This window comes from Nicotiana tomentosiformis, chromosome 3, assembly GCF_000390325.3.
Source record: "Nicotiana tomentosiformis chromosome 3, ASM39032v3, whole genome shotgun sequence".
Classification (NCBI taxonomy): Eukaryota; Viridiplantae; Streptophyta; class Magnoliopsida; order Solanales; family Solanaceae; genus Nicotiana; species Nicotiana tomentosiformis.
Genome location: NC_090814.1, coordinates 139,451,312 through 139,475,424, shown reverse-complemented (window position 1 = coordinate 139,475,424; position 24,113 = coordinate 139,451,312). Strand labels below are relative to the sequence as shown.

At 35.8% G+C, this 24,113-nt stretch overlaps 3 protein-coding genes across 5 annotated transcripts; 2 read left to right on the top strand and 1 right to left on the bottom strand.

The window, feature by feature from the left end:
* The first annotated feature begins 306 nt into the window (after positions 1-306).
* On the top strand, positions 307-654 carry LOC138908571 (uncharacterized). The gene has a single exon (XM_070199247.1). The coding sequence runs from the start codon at positions 307-309 to the stop codon at positions 652-654; it is 348 nt and encodes a 115-aa protein (XP_070055348.1).
* Positions 655-8,040: 7,386 nt separating this feature from the next.
* On the bottom strand, positions 8,041-8,592 carry LOC138908570 (uncharacterized). The gene has a single exon (XM_070199246.1). It carries the CDS (start codon positions 8,590-8,592, stop codon positions 8,041-8,043), a length of 552 nt encoding a protein of 183 aa, XP_070055347.1.
* A 5,911-nt stretch (positions 8,593-14,503) lies between these two features.
* Positions 14,504-22,826, top strand: LOC104092531 (AMSH-like ubiquitin thioesterase 1). Of its 3 annotated transcripts, none has more exons than XM_070197722.1 (14): positions 14,504-14,770; positions 16,072-16,136; positions 16,790-16,865; positions 16,939-17,130; positions 17,735-17,826; positions 18,399-18,504; positions 19,931-19,977; positions 20,175-20,514; positions 20,623-20,712; positions 20,798-20,860; positions 20,961-21,035; positions 21,496-21,558; positions 21,801-21,853; positions 22,682-22,826. In XM_070197722.1, exons 1-14 carry the CDS (start codon positions 14,651-14,653, stop codon positions 22,704-22,706), a joined length of 1,407 nt encoding a protein of 468 aa, XP_070053823.1. In that variant the 5' UTR covers positions 14,504-14,650; the 3' UTR covers positions 22,707-22,826. The 3 variants fall into 3 exon arrangements, with proteins under 3 accessions (XP_070053823.1, XP_009596444.1, XP_009596443.1); XM_009598149.4 differs by lacking the exon at positions 22,682-22,826 and adding an exon at positions 22,012-22,302 and having other exon boundaries at positions 20,184-20,514; XM_009598148.4 differs by lacking the exon at positions 22,682-22,826 and adding an exon at positions 22,012-22,627 and having other exon boundaries at positions 14,507-14,770.
* The last annotated feature ends 1,287 nt before the right edge of the window (positions 22,827-24,113 follow it).

Genomic DNA, 24,113 nt, shown 5'->3' with positions numbered 1-24,113 from the left:
CAGAGTCTTGATAGCGTACTTTAGGGTGATTAAGGACATGTACGAAGGTGCTAAGACTCGTGTGAGTACTGCGGGAGGAGACTCAGAACATTTTCATGTGGAGATGGGGTTGCATCTAGGGATTGGCCCTTACTACGTTTTTGTTTGCCCTAGCGTTGGATGTGCTGACACGACATATACAAGGGAAGGTGTCATGGTGTATGTTATTTTCTCATGACATAGTACTGATTGACGAGACGCAAGAGGATGTTAACGCTAGGCTATGTTTGGAGACAGACGTTGGAGTCCAAAGGTTTCAAGTTGAACATGTCGAAAACTGAATACTTGGAGTACAAGTATAGTGATAAGAGGTATGAAGAAGAAGTGGGGGTGAAAATTGATACTCAAGTCATTCCCAAAAGAGATAGTTTCAAGCATCTTTGGTCTATAATCCAAGGCAATGGGGAGATTGACGAGGATGCTACCCACCACATTGGAGCGAGTTGGATGAGATGGAGGCTAGATTCGGGAGTTTTATGCGATAAGAATGTGCCACCTAGATTTAAGGGCAAATTCTACAGGGTGGTGGTTAGACCGGTTATGTTGTATGGAGTTGAGTGTTGGGATGTTGAGATAGATGTGTGTGCATACCAAGATAGACAAGATTATGAATGAAGTTATTAGAGATAAGGTGGGAGTGGCATCTGTGGAAGACACGTTGCGGGAATAGAGGATGCGATGCTTTGGGCATGTGAAGAGGAGAGACATAGATGCCCCAGTCAGGAGGTGTGAGAGGTTGATCTTAGCGGGCTTGGGGAAGGACAAGGGTAGGCCAAAGAAGTATTGAGGAGGGGTGGTTAGGCAGGATATGTCATTGCTTCACCTAACCAAGGACATGACTAGCGATAGGAAGGTGTGGAGGTCGATGATTAAGGTGGTGGATTGATAGTTAGTTGTGTGTTTTTGAGGGGCGAAGGTACATAGTCTTCCCTTTGTCGAAAAATTACACTATATATATAGGTAAAATATTATATTTTAAAGGTATATAACATATATTGAGCATTCTTTATCGGGAATTTTGCTTACTTATTTCAAGTTTGAACACCCTAAATGAAATTCCTGGCTTCACCACGGGTATTTCTCCTAAGTTTACCAGCCGTACTAGTAATATTTTTGTATTCTTTTATTCTTAGTTTTTTATTACTTGTTATGTCATTCGCTTCCATTACCTTATTATATTACTGTTGTTATTACTTGTTGCTTTATTTTTGTTGTACCTTAAGTCGAAAGTCTATGAGAAACAGTCTTTTTACCTTTATAAGGTAGGGGTAAGGCTGTGTACGCATTACCCTCCCCAGACCTAACGTATGAGATTAAATTGGATTTGTTGTTGTTGTTGTTGTTCTTTTCATTTTTTTCCTGATTTAAATTTTTTTTAATCACATCAATCGTGTTTCCCTCGCACAATTTAACTGTTTCAGTCATGCCAAAGCTTCGTCACCGATTAAAGGTATTTAAAAATACTGATTTTGAATATGTTCAAAATTTCAAAAACCCTTAAAATAAAAGAGCAGATTGTCAAAATCGAACAAATAAAAGTGTTAATCAGGTTATTTGGCCAAATTTAAAAGTACAGTTGACCAAATCCCTTCGTTCAAACGGGGCAAACTATTCAATTTCGTTCTTTTGCATAATTAGGCAGTATAACTTAGTTATATTGACTACATAATGTCAGGGTAAGATTGTTACTTAAAACACCTATAATTATTTTATTTTTAACTTAAACACAGACTTTTATTAGATTGAATTAGTAACCAGCAAGTTTACAATAAAGAGCATATTCCCAATAGAAAGGACTAGCATAATTTCTAGACTTTCTTGTCAAACAATAAGCAACTAAACCAGAAAAATATTAAATGTGCTTACCTCTTGACTTAAACTAGAAAAATATTAGCAAAAAACGACAATCCTCTAAAAGCACTCCAAACTCCGTAAAATCTTCACCTAGAATTTACAAGAAAACACAAATTCGTGGCCATCACATTTAATTATATCCGGGCTATTAAAATGTTGAATCACATTCAAACACCTACGATTATGAAAGCACTCTGTTACGGTAAAAGCATTGACTATGAACCAAAAGTCCATGGAGCAGTTGGACTTGAAGTATTAAATTTAATTAAACTATACAGTATAGTCGTTTTCAAAAATAATAATCGATTAAATATATATTTTGTATATATTTAATATATACATACATCTCTCTAATACAGTGCAATTAAAAATAATTGTATTCACTAACTAAATATAATAATATATATATATATTATTATTATATTTAGTTAGTGAATACAATTATTTTTTATTGCACTGTATTAGTACTAATTATGACCCAAAATTTTCTCAAGGTGTATCTAGAGCAGTTCTTTTTTTTTGGGTGCAAATGAAGGGAATAGATGAACAACCTATTTGGCAAAGTTTTTGGGAGGCTAAAGATGCTTATTTTAGATAGTTAAGGTGTTTGGCCAATATTTTTGAATAGTAGAAAAAACGAGATGGACTATTTCAGTGGAGTATTGCTCTTTTTTTTTTCTTTTTTTTTTGGGCAAATTAAGTATTTTTGTTTCACTTACAAGGAACGACTTATAGTTACTTTTCAGTTTAATTTGTTTTTGCTTTGAAACACATGTAAGTATCGGATTCGTTTCTTTTTATTTTTGGTATAGTACAATATAAAAAATCTCATTGATAAGATCAAATATAGGTCCAGTATATGTTTTATTTTAATCGAAATTGTATGTTTGAATTGGTCCGTTATTATTATTTTTGGTAGCTAAGTGGTCTGTTGTTAGAATATAGAACATATAGTTTGTCGATATTAAAAAATGAATGAAAGTTGAACTTTGAATTTTGAAATGTACGTAGTAGCTTTGTATACGTATATCAGATTAATCATATATTGCGAGGGCAAGACCAGTGGCAGAGCCATATTGAAGCAAGGGGTGTCAAACAGCATCCCTTCATCAAAAAATTACACTATTTTGTTAGATAATTTTTATTTTATTTTATTTTATGTATATTTAGTTATTTACTATACGTTGTCTCCCCTTGACTTTTTGATATATATAATTATTTATATTTTGATATCCGTTGATGAAAATTCTGGATTCGCCACTGGGTAAGACATGATTTGAAGCTAGAAGCTTTTGTAAAACTACTAAATGGCACACTAAAATTAGTCTATTTTCTTTCCAAATTTCAAGCAATAAAACTAATTTGGGCAAAATCGTATGCTTGACCTAAAAATGTAAAAACTAAAAGTATTCACTAATTGATTACATTCTTTTCTTTAACTATAATTTTGAGATTAACAATTGTTATAAAATTATTGATTCTGTTCTTTTCGTGTTTTTGTTAACATAGCAAAACATTTAGAGCAATTAGTAACAAAATCTTAAATGGACATTTAACAATAGATTACATGCTTTAGTGTTGGGTACTCAATATATTTATATCCATATTATAGTATTTTCTGTTTTAAGTCATGTTTATATATATTGTCATGGAAATATTTTTCAATCGTGGAATTGTCAAAGAATGAATAAGTAATTTTTGTGATATACTCCTAACATGGGTCAATCAAACATTAATTACTAAGTTGAATTATATTTCATGTAGAGTACTTTTAAAACTATATTAAAATATAATGACGAATTTTCAAACAGGATTAAAGGATATTTAAGAAAATGAAATTGTAATTTAAGAGGCAGCGGAATGACTTCTGCTAGAGCGGAGAAGTCCATTGCGTGGATAACTGATAAAATAAATAAAATGTATAGTATTCATTTTGGTTGTACCTAATATTGGGTTTTCGTTAATTAAATAATGTAAAATGAACCAATGCTCATTCTTTTTTATTTTAGTTATTATTTATTTTGGCTCCTCTTTTCCTACCTTCCTCTGCAAAGAAACTTCTTTCCAAAATCGTGAAGTTTCGCCGAATCAAATCTTAATCGTGCATAAACAGAGGACTATTCCCATGTGAGAACATCCTTTGGAAGCTACTAGCATTGTTAGGCCTATTTGTTTAAACTTAAAACTTAATAGAGGTCTAAATCTATCATTCAAATATCAGCTTATCAAGTGTATTTAATATTTTTCTTTCACCATTATTTTAGCTCTTAATAACTTTTGAATCATATAAATTTTGAATGTGAAATACATAAACAACTCCTTTAAGTTGTCTTTAACTATCAGACAAACACTTTATTTGATCTATTTATCATTTAGACACTTCAAGTGGCTATTAAGTGTATCAAGTAGACATGCCATGTTGACATGACAAATTACATGTATTTTAGTTGCATTTGGACGCGTGAGGCTTTTATCAAACTTTTTTTTTATAGCAAATATACTACTAGGTCATCAACCTAGTAGCTAATATATTAAATAAATTCCAAATTGGGTCCAAATGTTACAAAGTATCCCATCAAACAGGGAAGTTCTGAAAATAGTGAAATGTAGGTAACTAATATAGAATAAAAAATGACAAATGTAAGCTATGTATTACAAAGTATGCACTCGAAAGTGTCTAGCTGAAGTAGGCTTGTGAATGTAGACGACAATTGTAAAAGAATCAATGAAGCACCACAAATCTCTCACCAAGCGCTTGCTCTTGCATTCCCAAAAAAAGGAAGTCATTTATGAATCCACAACAGCTATGCAAAATGATGTAATACTTGCTTGTTTTAATTTGGTTGAACCTGAGTTACAAATATCTGCTCCAGGTCAGAAGTTTTGATAACCAAATGTGTGTTCAGTGATTTGATATCCCCCAGCTTATTTGCACATGTTGTCCCATGTATTGTTATTGTGGTGTGTCGAACCAGCCCTAGCATTCGATCTTTGTTATCAGGTTGAAGGTGATTTTGTTGATGTAGTCACAGCAGCACAACATAATGATAATACAAAATAAATCACGTTGGAGATGGGCATAAGTCACTTTGGCCAAACAGAGAAAGACTTGTGTATTGCTCCTGTGAAAACTGGACTGTATCTTCACCTTTAGTGATGCATCAACCAAAGATTGAGCATTATGAAATGCTAATACCACTGAGTATCGAAATATCTCTAGTTTGTGAGAAAGCAGCGCCAAAGCACCCAGCAAAGTCAGTCGCCTTGTGTGAAGTTTCACACTGAGGAGACCTTGTACCCTATATGTGATAACTCCCTAACTTGTAGTCGTCTGATGTCTATTTGAAGCAGCAATAATAATGTCTTGTGGATTAACTGTACAACTTGTTCATGCTGTGAATCGATGTTCTGTTGGTGCAGTTGTTGAAGTACTTGCAGCTGTAGCTTTACTGAACACTTCTGAATTTTTGCTGCAGTAACCAAAAAGCATTTGAGGCTCCCATGTCTGTATTTCTTTGCACTACTCGCAACTAGTATAGGGCCTAAAGAATCGATACAGCCGCAAGAGATTGATACCTGCAGATGTCTCAATAAGCTGAGCATATATCTGAAACCTGCAAAATGTAACAAACATGTTAGGAGGAAAGTTCATGCTCCTAAGTTCTTGTGTGTTCTGGGAGTAGTGAAGAAGGGTGGACAGTGAGTGATGGAGGAATGTTGTGGATGCTTCATCTGGTTCGAACTCTATATTTTGAAATAATACAGGAGGATTAGAGGAAGTTGTAGGGCATCGGCTGAAGCAGATGAGTGCTTGTGAATGAACCTGCGAGGTGCTTTTGACCATTGAAGTATCCTCAGTAGATTGAGCATTGTGAATGCTAATACCACATACTGAGTACACCCCAAATGTTTTAAGCATAGAACCAGAAAACACACTTTGTATCATTGTGTTATTTTTACTATATTTCCATCTAGCATAGCAGTCTTTAATGGAATGATTCCTTTCCCCCCGTTGGTGATGCAGAACTGTAAAGCATAGTATTTTCCATGAACTGTTGGATATTGAATGCTGCCTTGTTGTAGTGTTATTGTTGTAAGTTGAAGAACAACCCCCAGAATGAGAATAGTGACATTCTAATACCATTGTGAAGTGATACTGCATCAAACAAACAGCTAACGACTGCAGAATAAAACCAGCAATATAAAGTGATGTGCAGAAACAATATAACTTGACCATCCTTTGAACTGATCTGCAGTTAGTGTATTCATAGAAGCACACTGTCATTCGTAGCTCTACAAAATAATTTTGGATATGTGATGACTCTGTCACGATGGAATGGGTGTTGCCATATCTGTGTATTGCTGGACTTGAACAACAACATGCAAATTGATGCCTTTCTATTCTCGCAAAGAGTGCGGTCCAGTGCATATACAACAGATGTACTACGTCATTGTAAATTAGCCATATGTGTCTTGTGTACCTCAATGCAAAATGCTTGGGTGTGTGAATGTGTAGCAGGTTATTGATTTGAAAACTGAGGTAAAATCTGTGTGTAATCTTGTTACGCGTCATTATGTATTTATGTTTCTTGTGACCCTAATCCTTAGATTAGGGATTTGACTCTTGTCTTGATTAATCAGTGTCTTTGCAGTACTAGGAAATTCATTGAATGATTGGAATTCTAATGTACCTGAAAAAGCATGTTGAATTGCCATTTCAATTCCTTAATCTTCTTGACTTCATTGGAAATGCACCAGGGTACCTCCCAATCTCCCATTCTCCTTCAATGGTCTTCTTCATAACCATTGAGTCAGTCTCAATGATTAGAGGGTCTAGTTCCATTTGAAAGCAATATGAAAGCCCTTCCATAATTGCATTTGCCTCTGCGACCATATTTGTTGTAATCCCTATCTGTTCTGTTTTGAAAAAGACCACATCACCAACAGAATCTCTCACACAAAAGCCATATGAGCTTGGGCCTGGGTTACCCCTAGACGCGCCATCAGTGTTGCACTTGAACCATCTCTCAAAAGAAAGCTGCCAGGTAATTCTTTTGGTGATAACAACTGGTTTATAAGCTTCAAAAAACCTAATCAAATCTGACCAAAGAAGAGGTATACTTGGTAGCCAATGAAACTTTAGCTTGGCAAGATTATGAAGTGTATTGTTAACCTCATGCACCACCCTTTTAACATAAACTATTTTTCCTCCATGTTTTATAGCGTTCCTCCTCTTCCAAAGTTCCTAAGAAATAATTGTTGGTGCAACCGGGAAGAGTGGCTTAAGCTTAGAACAACATTCGGCATTCCACCAAGCTCTAATCACCTGATGAATCTGTATCAGGTTGACCACAATTCCAGCGTCGTGTATAAAGGATTTCCACACTTGTGATGTTGTTGAGCTGGTAAGGAAAATATGTTGTAATGTTTCTTCTTGTGGTGAAAAGCAATTCCAACACTTCGAAACAGTTTGATAATCATTCCTTCTCCATAAGTCATCTGTTGGTACTTTTCCTCTCCATAATCTCCATAGAAAAAAATGAAATTTTGAAGGGTAAACCTTTAGTCCATATTGACTTTTGTTCTGGATTTGTTCGTTCTCTATGCCTCAATATGCGCCATGCATTCCCAACTGTAAATTTACCTGATGATGTTGGCATCTATATAGGTGTGTCCCAGTATGCGACTGTATGTCCGAAGTCAATTTCTTGCCTGATGTGGTCAGGTATGTCTTCTGGGAATGCTTGATCCAGCAATTGATCATCCCAACCATTTTCTGTTCTTAACTCTGCCACTTCATGTAACTCTTTATTGATATTGAACCCCGGTGGTACATGATGGTATAAGAGTCTAAGTCCAGTCCAATCTTCATGCCAAACATTTGTGGATCCATTGTTTAATTGCCATAGAATTTCATGCTCGACCTCATCTCTTGCTTCTAACATTTTCCTCTAGACATGTGATCCTTTCCTGAATTGCACTACAGTTGGTATTTCCTTCTTGCAATATTTATTCCATATGAAGCTTGACCACAATGACTTGGATGTTCTGAATTTCCACCATAACTTTGCAAACAGTGACTTCGAGATGTCAAAAAGTGATATGAACCCCCACTCCTCCTTCTTCAGTAGGGAGACACAAGTTGAGTCATTTTGTCCGGTGCCAATTTCTTCCCTCATCAGTGGAAATCCAAAGGAATCTAGCAAACATCTTGTGTAACTGTTCAAGAACATTGTTAGGAGGATCCAAGACTGAAAGTATGTGAGTAGGTAAACTCTGAAGCACACTAATTATAAGTGTTGGTTTGCCTCCAAAAGACAACAGTTTCCCCTTGTAAGAGTGTAGCCTTTCTTTCACCTTCTTAGTGAGGTCGTTCCAGTAATCCTTCCTTCTCCCTATGTAAAACATTGGACACCTTAGGTAAGTGAATGAGAATGTTCCTTTTTGGAAGCCAGTGATAGAACCAATTGTTTCCTGCAAATTCCTTGACACCTTTGTATGCATGTAGTAAGAGCTCTTTGACTTATTAATCAATTGTGTAGAAATTTGTTCGTAGTTTGTAAGCACGTCAACTACTTTTTTCAAAAAGTAAGGATCAACAAATGAAAAGATTACAGTGTCATCTGCGTAAGCCAAATGGTTTAATGGATTTGTCCATTTGGGAATTCCAAATCCTTTGAAATTCTTGTATAAGAACATATTGTTTAGTCATCTTTATAGTACCTCCGCATACAGAATGAACAAAGTAGGAGATAGGGGGTCACCTTGTTTCACCCATCTGTTGGACTTGAAGAACCCTTATGATTGGTCATTGATTAGCATTAAGTACTAGTTCTTGACCAATAAGTTCATTATCATGTTGAAGAAATGCTCTGCAAACCCCATCTTCCTCAAAATATGTAGAAGATATTTCCAAGAGACCCTATCGTAAGCCTTCGACATATCAAGCTTGATTACGACATTGGCTGGTTTCCCCCTCAACCTTATGTCGGTGATAATTTCTTGTGTGAGCAAAATATTTTTAAATATACTCATGCCTTTAACAAATACAGATTGATTGGGCGAAATCAAAGAGGGAAGTATTTTCTCTATTATGTCATGTAATACCCTAGATATTACTTTGTTGATGAAATTGCTTAGACTTATTGGTCTTAAGTCTGAGAATGTTTGCACTTGAGGTTTATTAGGCAGTAGAACCAGATTAGTGCGTGTTATGGATTTTGGGAGTGATACCCCACCATAGAACTCCTAAATAAGCATGTAGATATCTTCTCCCACAATGTCCCAGCATGTATGGTAGAACAATCCAGTGAAACCATCTAGTCCATCTAGTCCACTTGCACTATCACCAGACAAAACAAATACTGCATTCTTCACTTCATCTATTGTAGGATATTTGCACAACTCCAAATTCTGTTCAAGTGTCACCATAGTGGGTACATTGTTAAGCATTTCAGAGTTAGTTGTATCCCCTGATTGTGTAAACTGGTTGCTGAAGAACTCCACTGCTGCATTAGCCATAAGTTCTTGTGTTTCAAGCCAATTACTATTCATTTTCTGTATCCTCTTGAGTTTCAACTTTTGCCTCTTGATGTTTACATGATTGTGAAAGAATTTTATGTTTCTATCCCCTCCAGCGAACCAGTTCATTCCTGCCTTTTATCTCCAGTATTATTCTTAAAAGCTTAGGTGTTTTTTCAATTATGCTTGTGCTTGTTGAAGTACAATTCTATTTTCTATAGTTGGTTCCTCCTCAAATAGTATCTCTTTTACTCTGACGTATCCTCCCTATTTGATAGTTGCTTGAAGATAAATCTAAAAGTAAATTTACTCCAGTGTGAAAGGGCAGATTTCACTCTCTTTAATTTCTGTTTGAACATCAAGAAAGGATCCCCAATAAAATCTGCGATCCAATTTTGCTCGATCACTTGTTTGAAGGTGTCATGCTTAGTCCAGAAATTGAGGAACTTAAAATATTTTACAAATTGCATAGACTTCTGCCCACACGTCATCAACAATGGTGTATGATCTGAACCAGCCCTTATCAGGTGTTCTACGTATGTATTTGGAAAGAGATTCTGGAAGGAAAGGTTGACAAAGATCCTATCAAGTCGCTTGAAGATGCATTGTTAATTTAGTATGTCGTTCCACCAAGTGAATGGAATGCCCTTATATCCAAGGTCAAATAAACCACAAGAGTTTACATAGAATGCAAAGTCTTCATATTTATGTGGGTGCACTGATAGTCCTCATATCTTTTTATCTTCATGTAATACCACATTGAAATCACCTCCAACGACCCACGATATATCCATATCACTAGCCAAGTAATATAAGTAGTCCCATAGTTCCAACCTTTCAAGTGCAGAACATTTGGCGTTTACAAAAGTCATGATGATATGTCTTGATATTTCCTGATGAAATACCTTTATAGCCACCTGCTGCTCGGTGTCCATAATCAATTCCCATTATAAACCAGCTTCAATGAATAGCCAGATTTTTCCATTGATGTTCGACATAACAACTTCCATTCCAAGTCTCCTTCAGTTCTGGAAAGGTTCCATAAGTGCAACAATTGAAAACATATGTTGTCTCTGCATATTGATCACTCTCTGAAAGTCTTGTTGAGTATTCACAAACCTTATATTCCAAATGAGAGACTTTATCATCATTTAGTTTGTGAGGTTGCCCTTCTAGGCAAGATTCTTTTTGGTTGTTGACTTTCTTTGTGTTGGCCTTGTTTCTTTGGTTTCTTTCCAGATTTATCCCCTGCCCTTGGAGATAAATCAGCTTCCCTTGCTACTGCTCTAAAGTTTTCCATCGTGGATTCATCATCACATTCCTCCTCAAGTTGTTCAATGTCAACCACTGGTTGTTACATGTTAACCGGCGCAACATTGTGAGTTACTAGATCATGTAGGACTTGTAAAGGTGTTTTCAAGAGAATGTTGACCTCAATTTTTAAAGCTTGTCCAGTATCTGAAGCACAGTTTAATGGAAATGGATCAATAATGATATGTTGATGGGGTATCATAGCTTATTGACAGTTATTTCCATTTGCCTCATTAATCATTAAATGATTTTGATCTCCTTCTGTCAAATGTTGTTGTATCCTCTTTAAATGCAACTCATCTATAGAATTTAAACTAGGGTAGTCTGTTGATATGTGATGCTGAATTGTTGTTCTTGTGGTTTCTATTGACATGGCATTAGTTGTTCGAAGTTCTTGAGAAGATGCTGCAATGAATGGAATCTCCCTAGGGGTACTATCGGTGGTTGTGCTTGAGTTGTTAACTTAGATTGCTTGTCCTGCATGTGTAGTGCACCATTGATTGTCAACTTTTATACTTGCATTTGTATTAGACCTGAGTTCAGAATCCTCGAATTCATCACTCCCTATTTGTTTATCAAATCTTGTAGTTCCAGCGGATTTTGGTGATACCTTAAATGTCCGAGAAAGTATCTCTTGACATGAATGATTCAGTGGAACATTTAGAGTTTCCTTTGGGGTTCCAAACCTCTCATTTACCCAGTCAACTGTCCTCAACTTTGTAGCAGTTCCCCTGAATCCATCAACATCAGTGTGTGTGCTCTTTCTACTTCCAGAACCTTTACTGCTGGAGCTTGGTGTGTCAACATTCTTGGACTGTCGGATGCGTTCATTCACATTGGAGTCCAGTATTTGTTGCACCTGCTGTCGAGGTATATTCTTGTCCCTTAGATTGGCATTACAACATGTTGCAACATATTTTTCTGATCCAATATTGGTTATTGTTGCAGATTCTTACCTAAGGAAGGAAAACATATCCAACATTGCTGCATGTCAAAAAAACCTACAACAACAACCAATACTGAATCAGAAAAATATTTTCTGATTCATGCCAAAATAAATCACAGCTCATGTCAAAATAAATCATCAATAATAGTTTTCCACAATAATGAACTCACAGCTCATGTCAAAATAATTCATCAATAATATTCTTCCACAATAAAGAGCTCATGTCTCCCTCACAATGAGTATAAAAATATTCAGGAGTAAATAATTTAGGAAAATAATATTTCAAAATCTTTACTACGTTGCTTTAATATCAAGTTTAAAAATGTCAAATACTTCATATTAATAATATTTAATTTAAAGAAAATCAACCTTCAAATAATGCACAGAATAAAAGAAACCAAGTTTCAACTAAACAGGTAAAACAATTAGTAAGAAAAGATCAAACAAATTTGAAGTATATATCTCACATCAATGATGAAGAATATAACAAGATAAAATAATTTAATAAATGCGCAACAGTGATCTACACAATTTAAAAATATAATCTTTCGCAAATTAACCCGTGTACACACTCGTCACCTCGTGCACACGACTTTCAACACATTTCAATAATCACATCAATACCAATTCTAGGGAAAATTTCCCCCACACAAGGTTAGACAAGTCACTTACCTTGACTTGCTCCAATTTAATCAAGTATTATGCTTTTTCCTCGATTTTCTGACTCCGATCGACTCGTATCTAGTCATAATTAATTCGATACAGTCAACAAAAATTATAGTAATCAATTTCATAAGAAAATATTATATTTTCATTAAAAATCCGAAATTAGCTCAAATTTTGCCCGTGGGGCCCACATCTCGAAATCCGGCGAAACTTATAAAATCCGACAACCCATTCAATTACGAGTCCACCCATACTAATTTTACCAAAATCCGATAACAACTCGACTTCCAAATCTTAAATTTTCGTTTTTGGAAGATTTTGCAAAAATCTTGATTTTTCTTCCATAAATTCACGGATTCATGATGTAAATGAGTATGGAATCATGAAATATAATCAATATAGGATAAGGAACACTTACCCCAATATTTTCCCGTGAAAATCGCCCAAAAATCGCCCAAAAACCGTACTCCAAAAATCCAAAACGAAATGAATGAAATGAGCAGTTTTGGTCCTTAAGTTTCTGCCAAACCGTCACTAAAAGATCACATAATTAATCATTAAATTTAAAGATGACATTTTGGGTCATCACAAAGGGGTTCTCAAGGTTCTAGTACTAGTGATTTTTCACAACTAAATGAGCTTGAGGTTTATTTGTCACAGGGAATTGAGGAAGTGAATCCCGACGGCTTCTTTAATGTTTTGGAATGGTGGAAGGACAAAGAAAAATACTTTTCGATTCTTTCAAGGATGGCCCGAGACATTTTAAATATTCAAGCTTCAACAGTGGCATCAGAGAGCGCTTTCAGTCAAGCAAGACTTCAACTCAATGATTATAGAGCGTCTATGAGGGAGAGCTTGGAAATATCAGTACTTTTCAGATATTTGATCCGTTAGGAAAGAAATTTTTTTGGATTTGCCGAATCACAACCAGAGGTAGACGAAACTTATGAAGAAATGCTAGCTGAACTTGCGGAGGATGATGCTTCACCTGGAAGCAGTGACGACCAAGCTTCATTTCTGCTACCACCAACAGAAATTTCTCCGGACCTTGAAGGATTTATGAAATTTGTAAGAGATACCATGTAAATTAATATGTAACTTGTATTTTGGCACATCTTGATTAGTTTCTTTTTCTTCTCAATGGTGGTATTAATACCTTGTTGTGCTCATTCCATAGAGGGGAGGAAGACTAAGAAAGATATTGCCATGAATTTTTAATGCTATAATAAAAATATAACGCATTGCTTTGAATATCTCTTTACAATTTTTTTTCCTTTTATATATCTTAAGCTATATAGTATAGTATAATATAGTATATACTATACTATACTATATATACATCTTACGATATACTATATATACATCTTAATATAATAAGAATATATATATATATATATATATATATATATATATATATATATAATCTTTTTACAAAGGCCTAAGCTATACATATAATGTAATATATATATATAAATCGAATATTAATGTATAAATCTTAAGATGTATATATAGTAAATCGAATATAGCTTATATATCTTAAGATGTATATATAGTATAGTATAGTATATATATATATATATATATACATATATTATAACGCATTGCTTTGAATATGTCTTTACAATATTTTTGTCTTTAAATTTGAATTAAAAAATTTAGGTGACAATTCTATAATATAATTTACTAGGAATTGCCTTATATATTTTTATTACTATTTTTTTTCTCAAACTTGTATAAAAATAATTTAAAAAATAGAAAGTATCCGTTGGGCCCACTTAGGTCCAAGACCGGCCCACTTAACACAAGACCGTTAGTTCGTGATCCCGGTCTCAGACCGGTTCCAACAAGAAGCCCACGAAGCCCAGGACCGATTAGGACCGACCCACTTAGGATCGGACCCGCAAAGCCCACTTAGGACCGGGTCCGACCCACATGCCACCCCTAGCCCAGGGTATGAACTTACTTTTATTAGACAATGTTCCAAAGCAATTATTGGACATTGAATGGGAAAAAAAAGAGAAATTGGGAGGAGCCAAATCCACTTTAAGTGTTCCCCCCAGAGAACAATGTTAGAGCAGCCAAACGTGCCCTAGTAATTAACATCATTCCACATTTGCCCCCGTTTGATTGTTGAATGACCTTCTTGTTCTACTCGCCCGACCCTTTCCCAATCTCTGCTTTTCTCTTCCAAGCACGAGCCGGAGCAGCCATTGTGAGACTCAATTGTCTATGTCCGATCAAAGATTACGATCGACCTCAATTGAATGCTAAGAAAACAGAAATAAAGAAAAGGAATTCTACGAGTTCTTCAATATGATGACGCGGTCGTCTTCTGGTCAAATCAACATCGAGGCGCGTACGAAGAAACTCGATGTAGATAATCGAATCTCTCTGAGAATTTACTATCGGATCGCTGATAATGTCCTCAAACAGGTCTTCCTTTTTCTATTACCTACTTTATGAATTTGTATCCTTATTTGTATTTTTTTTGAATTGTGAACTAAGTTAGTGAATTTTAGATCGCCTGTCCAAGGATCAAAGTTTTATCATTGAATGCACAGCTCTTAAGCTTGAAACATGAATTACTGACGTCTCCACTCAAAGTATATTTGGTTTATAAACATACTGAAAATTATTGGCGGCTGTAGGGTTTTCATTTGAGAACTATTGATAGATTTTTGTTATTGTTGTCGTCGTTATAATTATCATTGTATTGAATTTCTTGAAATTATTTATCATATCCTTAATTGGAAATTAGTAGTGAGCAGAATGCCATACTTCAGAAACAATTTTTTTAGTCTCTAGGATTACCACTACCAAGAGTTCACCATTTACTTCTACCGTGATTATAATGTTTTCTAGCTAAAATAATAATTGGTGAACCAAAAAATGGAATGTTAATTTTAGGTGGTTGAATGGTTCATGTTTTGTTGAAAACTTGAAATAGACTAATAGAGCAAATGAAGTTCTTCTACTTTGATGTTAGTTGGGGCAACGCGTGCTCATTTCTTAGGTCAGGTACATAGGTCCAATGCTGGCTTTGCATCAAGGTTATTTCTTGGGTTTGTTCTGACCCTATTCCAAGTCAAATAGCACGATTCCCTTACTCTATTTATACTCTTGTTTGGTATAGATTCGATTCCTAAATTTACTGCATAGTACAGAGGAATCGGCAATCATGGATGTCATAATGTTGCTTGAGTGCTAAACTGATGCACTAGCTAGTTTTAAGCTGGGATATTGGCATACGGTGGCATTGCCATATTATTGAAGTCGCTATATCTTCTTAAGATAATTGCTTATACTCTTTCCAATAACTATCACGTCTGTCTGCTGCTTGCTGTTTTCTTGATCTGAGAAACCCTTGCTAGTTCATCTCTGCTAGCCAAAAATTATTCCCTTCGATTTGATCGACCTGCCATACTGTAATAGAAATATAGTTTGCTATCCCTTGCTATTACTCTAGAGCCTCTTCTTTGCATTCTTCATATTTCTCAACTATAGCATTACTTGTTTGGCGGTGCACTTTTGTCTGTTGTACTTATGTTTTGATATGCCAATGATTAGTAACTTTTAAGTCATTTTATGACTCTTGTCGTCCATCGAATATCTTTCTATACTAAAGTGCTTTGCAATTAGGTAATTGTTTATATAGTAACTTTCTGTTTGAATCCAAATTCCTCTTTATTCTCTAGACTGATATTGCAGGAAATGATATATTTTCCATATTGTAGGCTGACATTTTCCGCGCAGAGGGAGACGTCATAGATTTATATGTCATGCTTCTTAGATTCTCAAGGTGAGAAGGGAAGTAGAATGACCCAAAGCTATATTTTGTTTCAGGTTAATGTCAGAAGCTTGCGCTGAGCTTTATTATTCGTTATGCTTAGTTTCTGATGTGGATTTGAAATGTTAGAAACCCTCCCTTATTTCAAGCTTTGAGTAGCCAAACCTTTTTTCTTTTTACTACAGAGTTGACCAAGCTGCCCTGTTGGATAATAGTATTATTTCCTAAGAAACAAATTTGTTAATTGTGGATGCCTCAAATTTTTTTTTTCCTAATCAGTTGCTAAATTAAGGTACAGAGAAGCATACAAAAATACTTTATCTAAATGAGTTTTAAAAGTTTGTTAGTACTATTTGAATTTTTTTATTCGTTTTGAATTCACATTCTTATCCAGTGAGCTAGTAAGTTAATTTATGTGGAGAAAAAGATTTTGGCTACTCAAAACTTTGCAATGTGGGAGGTTTTCCAATTCAAATTAAAGATGGGTTACGTCTGATAGAGTAACCTCAAGTTAGGGCCTTGTAATTAACCCTAAGTTTTAAGGTTATTTTCCATTTAAACTAGAGCCTCAATTGAATTACAAAGTGATTCTGATGATTTGGATGTCCTAAATACTTTCTGAACCCCTGAAGTTTGTATTTAAATTGCTGTTTTTTCTGTTTAAGTTTGGTCTCTGAGACAATACCATGCCATCGAGATTATCGAGCATCACTGCTGAGCAACAAAATTTATCTAAAAAAGGTAGATATTCGATTCTGTCCAGTGTTCATGTGTAACAGTCCACTTAATCTGACTTTTTGTGTCTGATCTCAAGAGATTACTAAATGCTGTGGCTGAGCTTGAGCAACTGAAGCCAATAGTTCAACAGAAACTCGAGGAGCTAAATAGAAAAAGCACATATCAAGTGAATAAGGGGAACAATCATCATCAAAATAATCTTTTAGGATTCTCAGGAGAGTTTTATCCAGCCAATAAGCAAAACCCTAAGGCTTGTGGAACAACTAAGGTATGCATCACGTACATGCTATTTATTAGGTGTCATTTTGTTCAAGCTTTCCTGTTTAGCTGCCTTGGATTTGGTCGTGATGTGTGCATATTTGGTTTTGAGGGTTCTATTTGTCTTTCATATTTTCTTGAAAGTGTATCGATTTCCAGTGTGGAGTGCTCCAGAAATCAAGAGATGCATTGGAATTGTTAAGAAACTGTTTGTTTTAAGCTTACCAAAGTGATACGCAATTCCACTAAGGTGTCTATTTCAAGAAAATTCCACTAAGGGGCTTGCTAGAAACAAAGCTTTTAAGTTTTGGGAAAAGTTTGGTGCATCATAGCCATAGGTTGTTTCATATTCCTTAAAGTTGAAAATGTGTGGTGTGTTAAATTGCCTAGAATATTTTATTTAAGATAATGTAGAAGGTGGTGAACAAAACAGTGAAACACTAGATTCATGGGTCTGAATTGGACCTTGTAGTTTCAATTCTACAGTTATTCCATTGCTTTGTTTTAAAGATGCTTCATAACCATAGATACCATGATCCATAGAGACGAGGTGTTTGATTGTACAGCTTGTGTTAATGGTCTGTTCTGATGGACGTTGTCTCCGCATCTCACAGGTAGTAGCACCAGTTCGAGATTTTGTGTCTCAAGTCCCAAGAACCCAGCAGTTTTTGCTTGTGAAGCCAGTAAATGAGCAGATGCGCCATTTGTAAGTTTCTCCAATAAGGACTACTCTGTAGTTTATCTCTAGATGCAATGTGCCTGATCAAGGCACTTCAATTGCATGGAGTAGTTGCTTAATTGTGGCCCTAGTCTGCGGCTCTCACTAAATTTGAATATTGCGTGTGGAATCTCTTCATTTTACAATGCTTATAAATGAACCATCCGCAGATTTTAGTGTGAGATAGACGTCTTTGTAGCTGTTATTCCTTGGAAACTACAAATCCTGATTTTCTTTTATTTTACTAAGGCCCCGGGTATTGAATAATAAAGATACATTTTGCATTGCCATGCTAGATAAAAACATTCCAGAAGTAATTGCATTAGGTTTAAACTTGTCCATAAAAAGCAACAAACACAAATCAACACACTGAAAACATATAGTACAGCAGTTGCAAGTAAAATCTCTTCCTAGACTGGCCTGGTGTGTTGATTAAAAACAATAGTGGACGAGGTAGAATGCATTAGTCAAGGTGAAAATGAGCTTATGTTTGCTGGATGTCAGCTATTTGTTCAATGTTACTCTTCTTTATTTACTTATTTTTCTGTTTACTTTTCTAGGTCACTTAGTATACCGCGACCAAAGGAAGAAACTCTGACCAGACATTCTATCCTGGGTCCAAATGGACTTCGAGGACAGTGGCAACCTCCAGCTAGTGACAGAGGGGTATGAATGATGTTTTTGTGTTTTTAGCATAGTAAAATACCATTGTAGTCCTCAAGCTAGTGACAGGGGAACATGAAGGATATTTTTTATGTTTTTCACATAGTAAAATACAGTTTTAATCGTCATAAATGAGATCATGAAATTCTGGCTCATAAACAAGACGCAGTTGTCCTAGTCACGTATTTCTTTTATGATTAATTCATTCTCATGCATCTATGCGACCAAATTCTGGCACAGGCTTGGCAACGCTTGAGAGACATGTAATCTTTTGTCAGAAAAGAAAATTTAGAGAAAAAACGGCCACCACCGTCACCTTCATCAATTCCTTCCTTCTGCCCCAGATAACTCAACACTTTTGCATCTCCTCACATTTCCAGCCTTTCTTCATCTTCCTTGTGCCCTACCCACCTTCAGTCTGTCCCTTCTGGTAGGGGTGAAGAGTTCTATTCCCCCTATTATAATTTATTTAAATTATCAGGAAAGATGGGCACCCTATACTGGAAGGCTGACCCAATGAAGATATATATATGGATTGAGTAAATACTAGATTGAAGCAATCTACCGGGTTGATGACTCAAATTTGTGAATTTTCTGCTCTTGGAATTTACAGTGTTGATCCTTTAACCCACTCAGTCATCCTAACCTCAAAGGATGCACCATTAGAGGAGTTACCGCAAAAAAGAGCTAATATGACAATAGAGGTGGTAGCTCTGCATTCTCTTCAGTAGGACGTGGAACTACCAAAGCAGAGCAGGTTACAGGGGGGGTTATCATGGCAGTCCTTTTCCTTCGTTAAATCTGGGTGGGAAGGGTTGTGCATTGAGCCATGTGCTCTTTGTGCTAAACAATTTGCCAGAGGCTACTATGCTTTCATCACACTCTTTTCCTCTATTTTAGTTCTCTGTTCTCTTTCTTCGTTATCTGGTCTATGATCATAGGTAATTAGACATAAATGAAGCCCTCTGGGGATAGGATAGCCATAGATTGGGAGTCGGGAGTCCTGACAAACAAACGTTTCCCAGGAATTGTAAGGACTATAATAGCCTGTTTGGCCAAGCTTCTCCAATCCTAGAAGCACTTTTTTTTCAAAGTTAAGTGTTTGGTCAAACTTTTGGAAGAAAAAAAAGTACTTTTGATAAGAACCAGAAGCAGTTTTGGAGAAACAGAAAAAAGTAGCTTCTCTCCAAGAGCACATTTTTGAAAAACACTTTTGAGAAAAATACACTTAGAAGCAGTTTTTAAAAGCTTGGCCAAACACTAATTGCTGCTCATAATTGCTTTTCAAATTAATTAGCCAAACACAAACTACTTCTCACCAAAAGTACTTTTGAGAAAAAGCACTTCTCAAAATAAGCTGAATTTTGCAGCTTGGCCAAACATTGGGTAAGTCTAACTGTAGAAATACAACATCTGTTCTTAAATGCAGGTGTCTTATCCAAGTAATGTTGACTTCACTCCTGTTCTAATCCCCAGGTGAGGTTCTTAATTATTGATTTATTTTCAACATGTTTTATGTGCAAATATAGCTTTTGCCAAACATATTTGTAATGACACATTTAGGGCTTTAATACAGTCCTGAGCTACTCACAGATAAATTTGTTTTTGGTATAAATTTATCCTGCCAGTGTGCTTACATTTGAGTTTTGAGTATACTTCCTTAATCCTTGAAGGGAAAACAGGCTCCTGCAGCCTCTAGAAAATGAATCCTTGGATAAAAAGGATGACGTCAGTTCAGAATGTGGAAAACCATGTCTGGAATCTACGTTACCGGTAGATAGTGACAAGCCAGTGCTTCGTCTTGAAGAACCTGCTTCATTGATTTCCTTTGATACAGAAGAAATCCCTCTACAATCAGAAATCATTAGACAACCGTCTCCTCCACCTGTTCTTGCAGAGGTACAAGATTTGATGCCACCTGCATCATCTCCAGTCGATGAGGTGGAATGTGGATTGGTTAAATCATCACCTGATGGCCTAATCTGCTCTGAAGAACCATTGCAATTGCACATTGTGAGAGTTTTATACATTTTACTATTCAACAGTTTGGTTGTCCAGTTCCTTATCACCTTTTCTTTTGTCTTACATTGTTGAATGCTTTTACCTATTTTCATTTTGTAGTCAACATCTCTGATGGATGCATTCATGAAGCTAGCCAAGTCCAATACTAACAAAAATCTGGAAACCTGTGGTGTTCTTGCTGGATCACTTGTATGTCCCTTTAACTCTTATCATTGTGTTTTCAGTTCCAATCTCTTTGTAGCTGTATCAGCATCCACACTATTGCTTGTTTCAGAAAAACCGAAGATTTTATGTCACAGCTCTCATCATTCCCAAGCAGGAATCGACATCAGATTCGGTGAGTGAGAGTCCTTTATATTATTCATTAAGAAAAAAAGGTGTACTGTTCTTTGGAAAGATTTCCTGGAAAGTATTCTGATTGAATTCTTTCTGAGCAGTGTCAAACTACAAATGAGGAGGAAATATTTGAAGTTCAAGATAAGCAATCACTCTTTCCCCTTGGGTGGATTCATGTAAGTGTATTTTGTGAGGATCCCAGTCCTTGATAAATTACTTCTGAATTGTGCTATCATCTTAATATTAACTATTGTACCAGGTCAGCTTTCAGTTTCTGTGATCTGGTGAAGCTTGCCATGCTTCTGTAATAAAATATGTAGAAAGAACTATCAAGTAACACTATTAGAACACCTATCATACTCTTTTTTTTTGATAAGGTAAATTGTATTAATCAAAAGGGAGAGAACTCCCGTGTACACAAAGTATACCAAAGACGTAGAGAATACCCATTGTAGTTTATTGAGTCGTAACAGAGACATACTTTGTAATGTTGTCGTGTACCTACTACAAGTTATTTTACATAATCTGTTCCAGTAACTTCATATGGTATTGTATCTCAAAAGAACCTTGAATAGTTTATACTCCATGATACAATTAAATTCAAGTAATGACTCTTTACTTTCCATTGTTTTACAGACACATCCAACGCAATCATGTTTCATGTCATCCATTGATGTTCATACCCAGTACTCATATCAGGTTTCTGTACTTGAATTCTTTACTTCCCCAACCGGGATATCTCTTGTTTGTCTATGAAGACTGAGGAAAATGTTGTATCTTATTTTTTTACCAATAAAAAGAGAAGACTGAGGCAAATGTTTACATGGCCTATTACACCTGGATTTATGTTTTACCTATTTCATATCATTTTATTGTTGATGATGATATGATTTCATCCCTGATCCTAGATTCACTCATTTCCTTTACTACTGATTAAACAGATCATGTTGCCTGAAGCTATTGCAATTGTAATGGCCCCAAGAGACAGTTCAAGGTAAAGTAGCCTCAATCTCTGGTGGAAGTAGATTTTACTCTTCGTGTAATACCCTTTTTAGGTTACTTTTGGTACATGGATGGAAGTGGGAAATGACAATCTCCCCTTCCATGCCTAGTTAATGTACATCTAACTAATCCATGGTATTCTAATCCTAGAACTCATGGAATATTCCGATTGACGAATCCGGGTGGTATGACAGTAATACGACAATGTCCGAGGCGTGGTTTTCATCCACATGACCCCCCTCCTGATGGTAGCCCAATTTATAAGCATTGTACAGATGTCTATATGGATTCTAAATTGAAGTTCGATGTCATTGATCTTCGATGATTGCAATCATAGATTAATGATTTGCAGATGCATCTTTCATCACGATCCTTGTTTGTTTTGCCTTTGCAATATTGTTTGGTCTACAAGATGTCAATACATAATCCGTGAATACTCAATTTGATAGTTGTTACCGGGCAGCTGTTGAAGCTGCAGCTTGTATGCAGGTAAAGGTTGTAAAAGGTTCAGGCCTGGCATTTTTCTCAAAAAGGTTCTTGCCTGGCATTCTTGCAGATATAATAGAACTGCATCATTGGATACATATAATATAAACAATCTTTGTAAATAGAAATTCATTTTCAGGCAATGTGTGTAAACTTGCAAAATATTGTCAACACTATTGACATCTTAGTTGCAACTGTGCATCAGTTATCCTATGTACTTTGTGAATATAGTTCTGTTGGTTCTTGTCCTAGACTTTTACCGACCGGCTGTTTTTCTTTACATTTTAGGAAGGATTATTTTTTAGTTATCTATTTTGCATTACTCCATCCACAGCTTTATGGTGCTCAAATTCCAATGATCTCGTCCATGATGTTTCCTCCTGATTAATGTAGAAAGAAGTGCCCTTCAGGAAATCTGCAGTGACATATTTGCTGCATTTGTTTGAGTCAGCTGTACTGGTCTGTATTATGTAGAATCTTTTTCTTTTTCCCTAAGCTTTTTCTGCATTTGTTCTCTTAGATCTAGTTTCCATTTTTATCTGAAGAGAGTTGGGGTTGAGTTTCAGTTTGTTTTGTTGTGTTGGGTAAATTGAGTGGTCCGTTGTTTTATTGTGGTTGAGGCAACCCAAATTTTGGAAAGGCAGAATGTGGCGAAGCATGACCATTGGGGTGGAATCAGCCAATTTGGCTTGATCTCTCAATTCGTTCGAGTCTGGAATAACATGAATTTTCGCTCTGGTTATCTACCCTTGATTAGCTCTACTGGAGACTAAAAGTAGCTCCTTGATTTGACATACTTTTGTTTTGTTTATCTCCTTGATTGCAACAAGTAAGCACTGATTCTGGGGCCCTATTAGTAAGGCTTGTGAATGCCAGGAGTTGTGGCCAACAGGCCGAAGATTCTATGGATTGGGAAGCCAAGAGGTGTATTCTTGGGCCTTAGTTGCAGATGTGGACAACCTGGTCACATGTCAAGTGTCAAATATGGTTCGTTTGTCAAAACCTTGAAACATGACAGAAGCTTTGTGATGAACGAGGGCTGTCATTCATCGATGTATACCTCACGCCATGGCTGGTCCATCTGTTCTATGGATCTCGACTTCTCATCGTCCTCGCTTTCAAAGTTCATTTCCATGATTACCTCTTAACAATTAAAAAAAAAAGGCTCGTTACCATGATTGACATTTTCTAGCTAAAATGTTGTTAATATTTCTGCCTCGCTCTTTCTTTTTTTAAGAAGGAAGTAAGAAACAATGTTGGAGGGTTCGATACATCAGTACGAGCTCTTATTCTTATTACCCGTTGACCCAACCGTAACTTTTGTTCTGCTTGGCAATACAAGAAAAAGAAAAACTATACTGTTTTTATCTCCATCGGCTTCTATATAAAAAAGAAAAATACAACAAGAAATGGTTCTTTTGTTATTTTGCTCCTACCTTTTCTATCACGGTGAGCAATGTATTGCTTCTTGCTAGACCCTTAAAAACTCAGTTTATATAAATCTAGATTTTGAGTATGGGGAAGAAATGAAAAAAGGACTGAATTCTCTCAGTTAAGCTTTTCTTCTCTCTTCTATTGTTCTCTGTATTGCACCGACTATGATCTATTGATTACGTTGGCAGTAATATTGTTGTTTTCAATCTCTGTTCCTTTCAAATTAAAATCGAGTAAAATCCGTGATAACTGAGTCGATGCAAATCCAATTTAGTGACGTCACTTCAATCTTAGAACTTTAGTTGACAATAGAAGCTAGTGAGGAAGCTGGG

Bases quoted from the DNA above. Each gene is read 5' to 3' on its own strand.
- LOC138908571 (XM_070199247.1), top strand. From the start codon at position 307: ATGTCGAAAACTGAATACTTGGAGTACAAGTATAGTGATAAGAGGTAT.
- LOC138908570 (XM_070199246.1), bottom strand. From the start codon at position 8,592: ATGTTCTTATACAAGAATTTCAAAGGATTTGGAATTCCCAAATGGACA.
- LOC104092531 (XM_009598148.4), top strand. From the start codon at position 14,651: ATGATGACGCGGTCGTCTTCTGGTCAAATCAACATCGAGGCGCGTACG. The intron at 20,713-20,797 runs GTATGTCCCTTT...TGCTTGTTTCAG, and splicing joins GTGTTCTTGCTGGATCACTT to AAAAACCGAAGATTTTATGT. The intron at 21,854-22,011 runs GTAAAGTAGCCT...TTCTAATCCTAG, and splicing joins GCCCCAAGAGACAGTTCAAG to AACTCATGGAATATTCCGAT.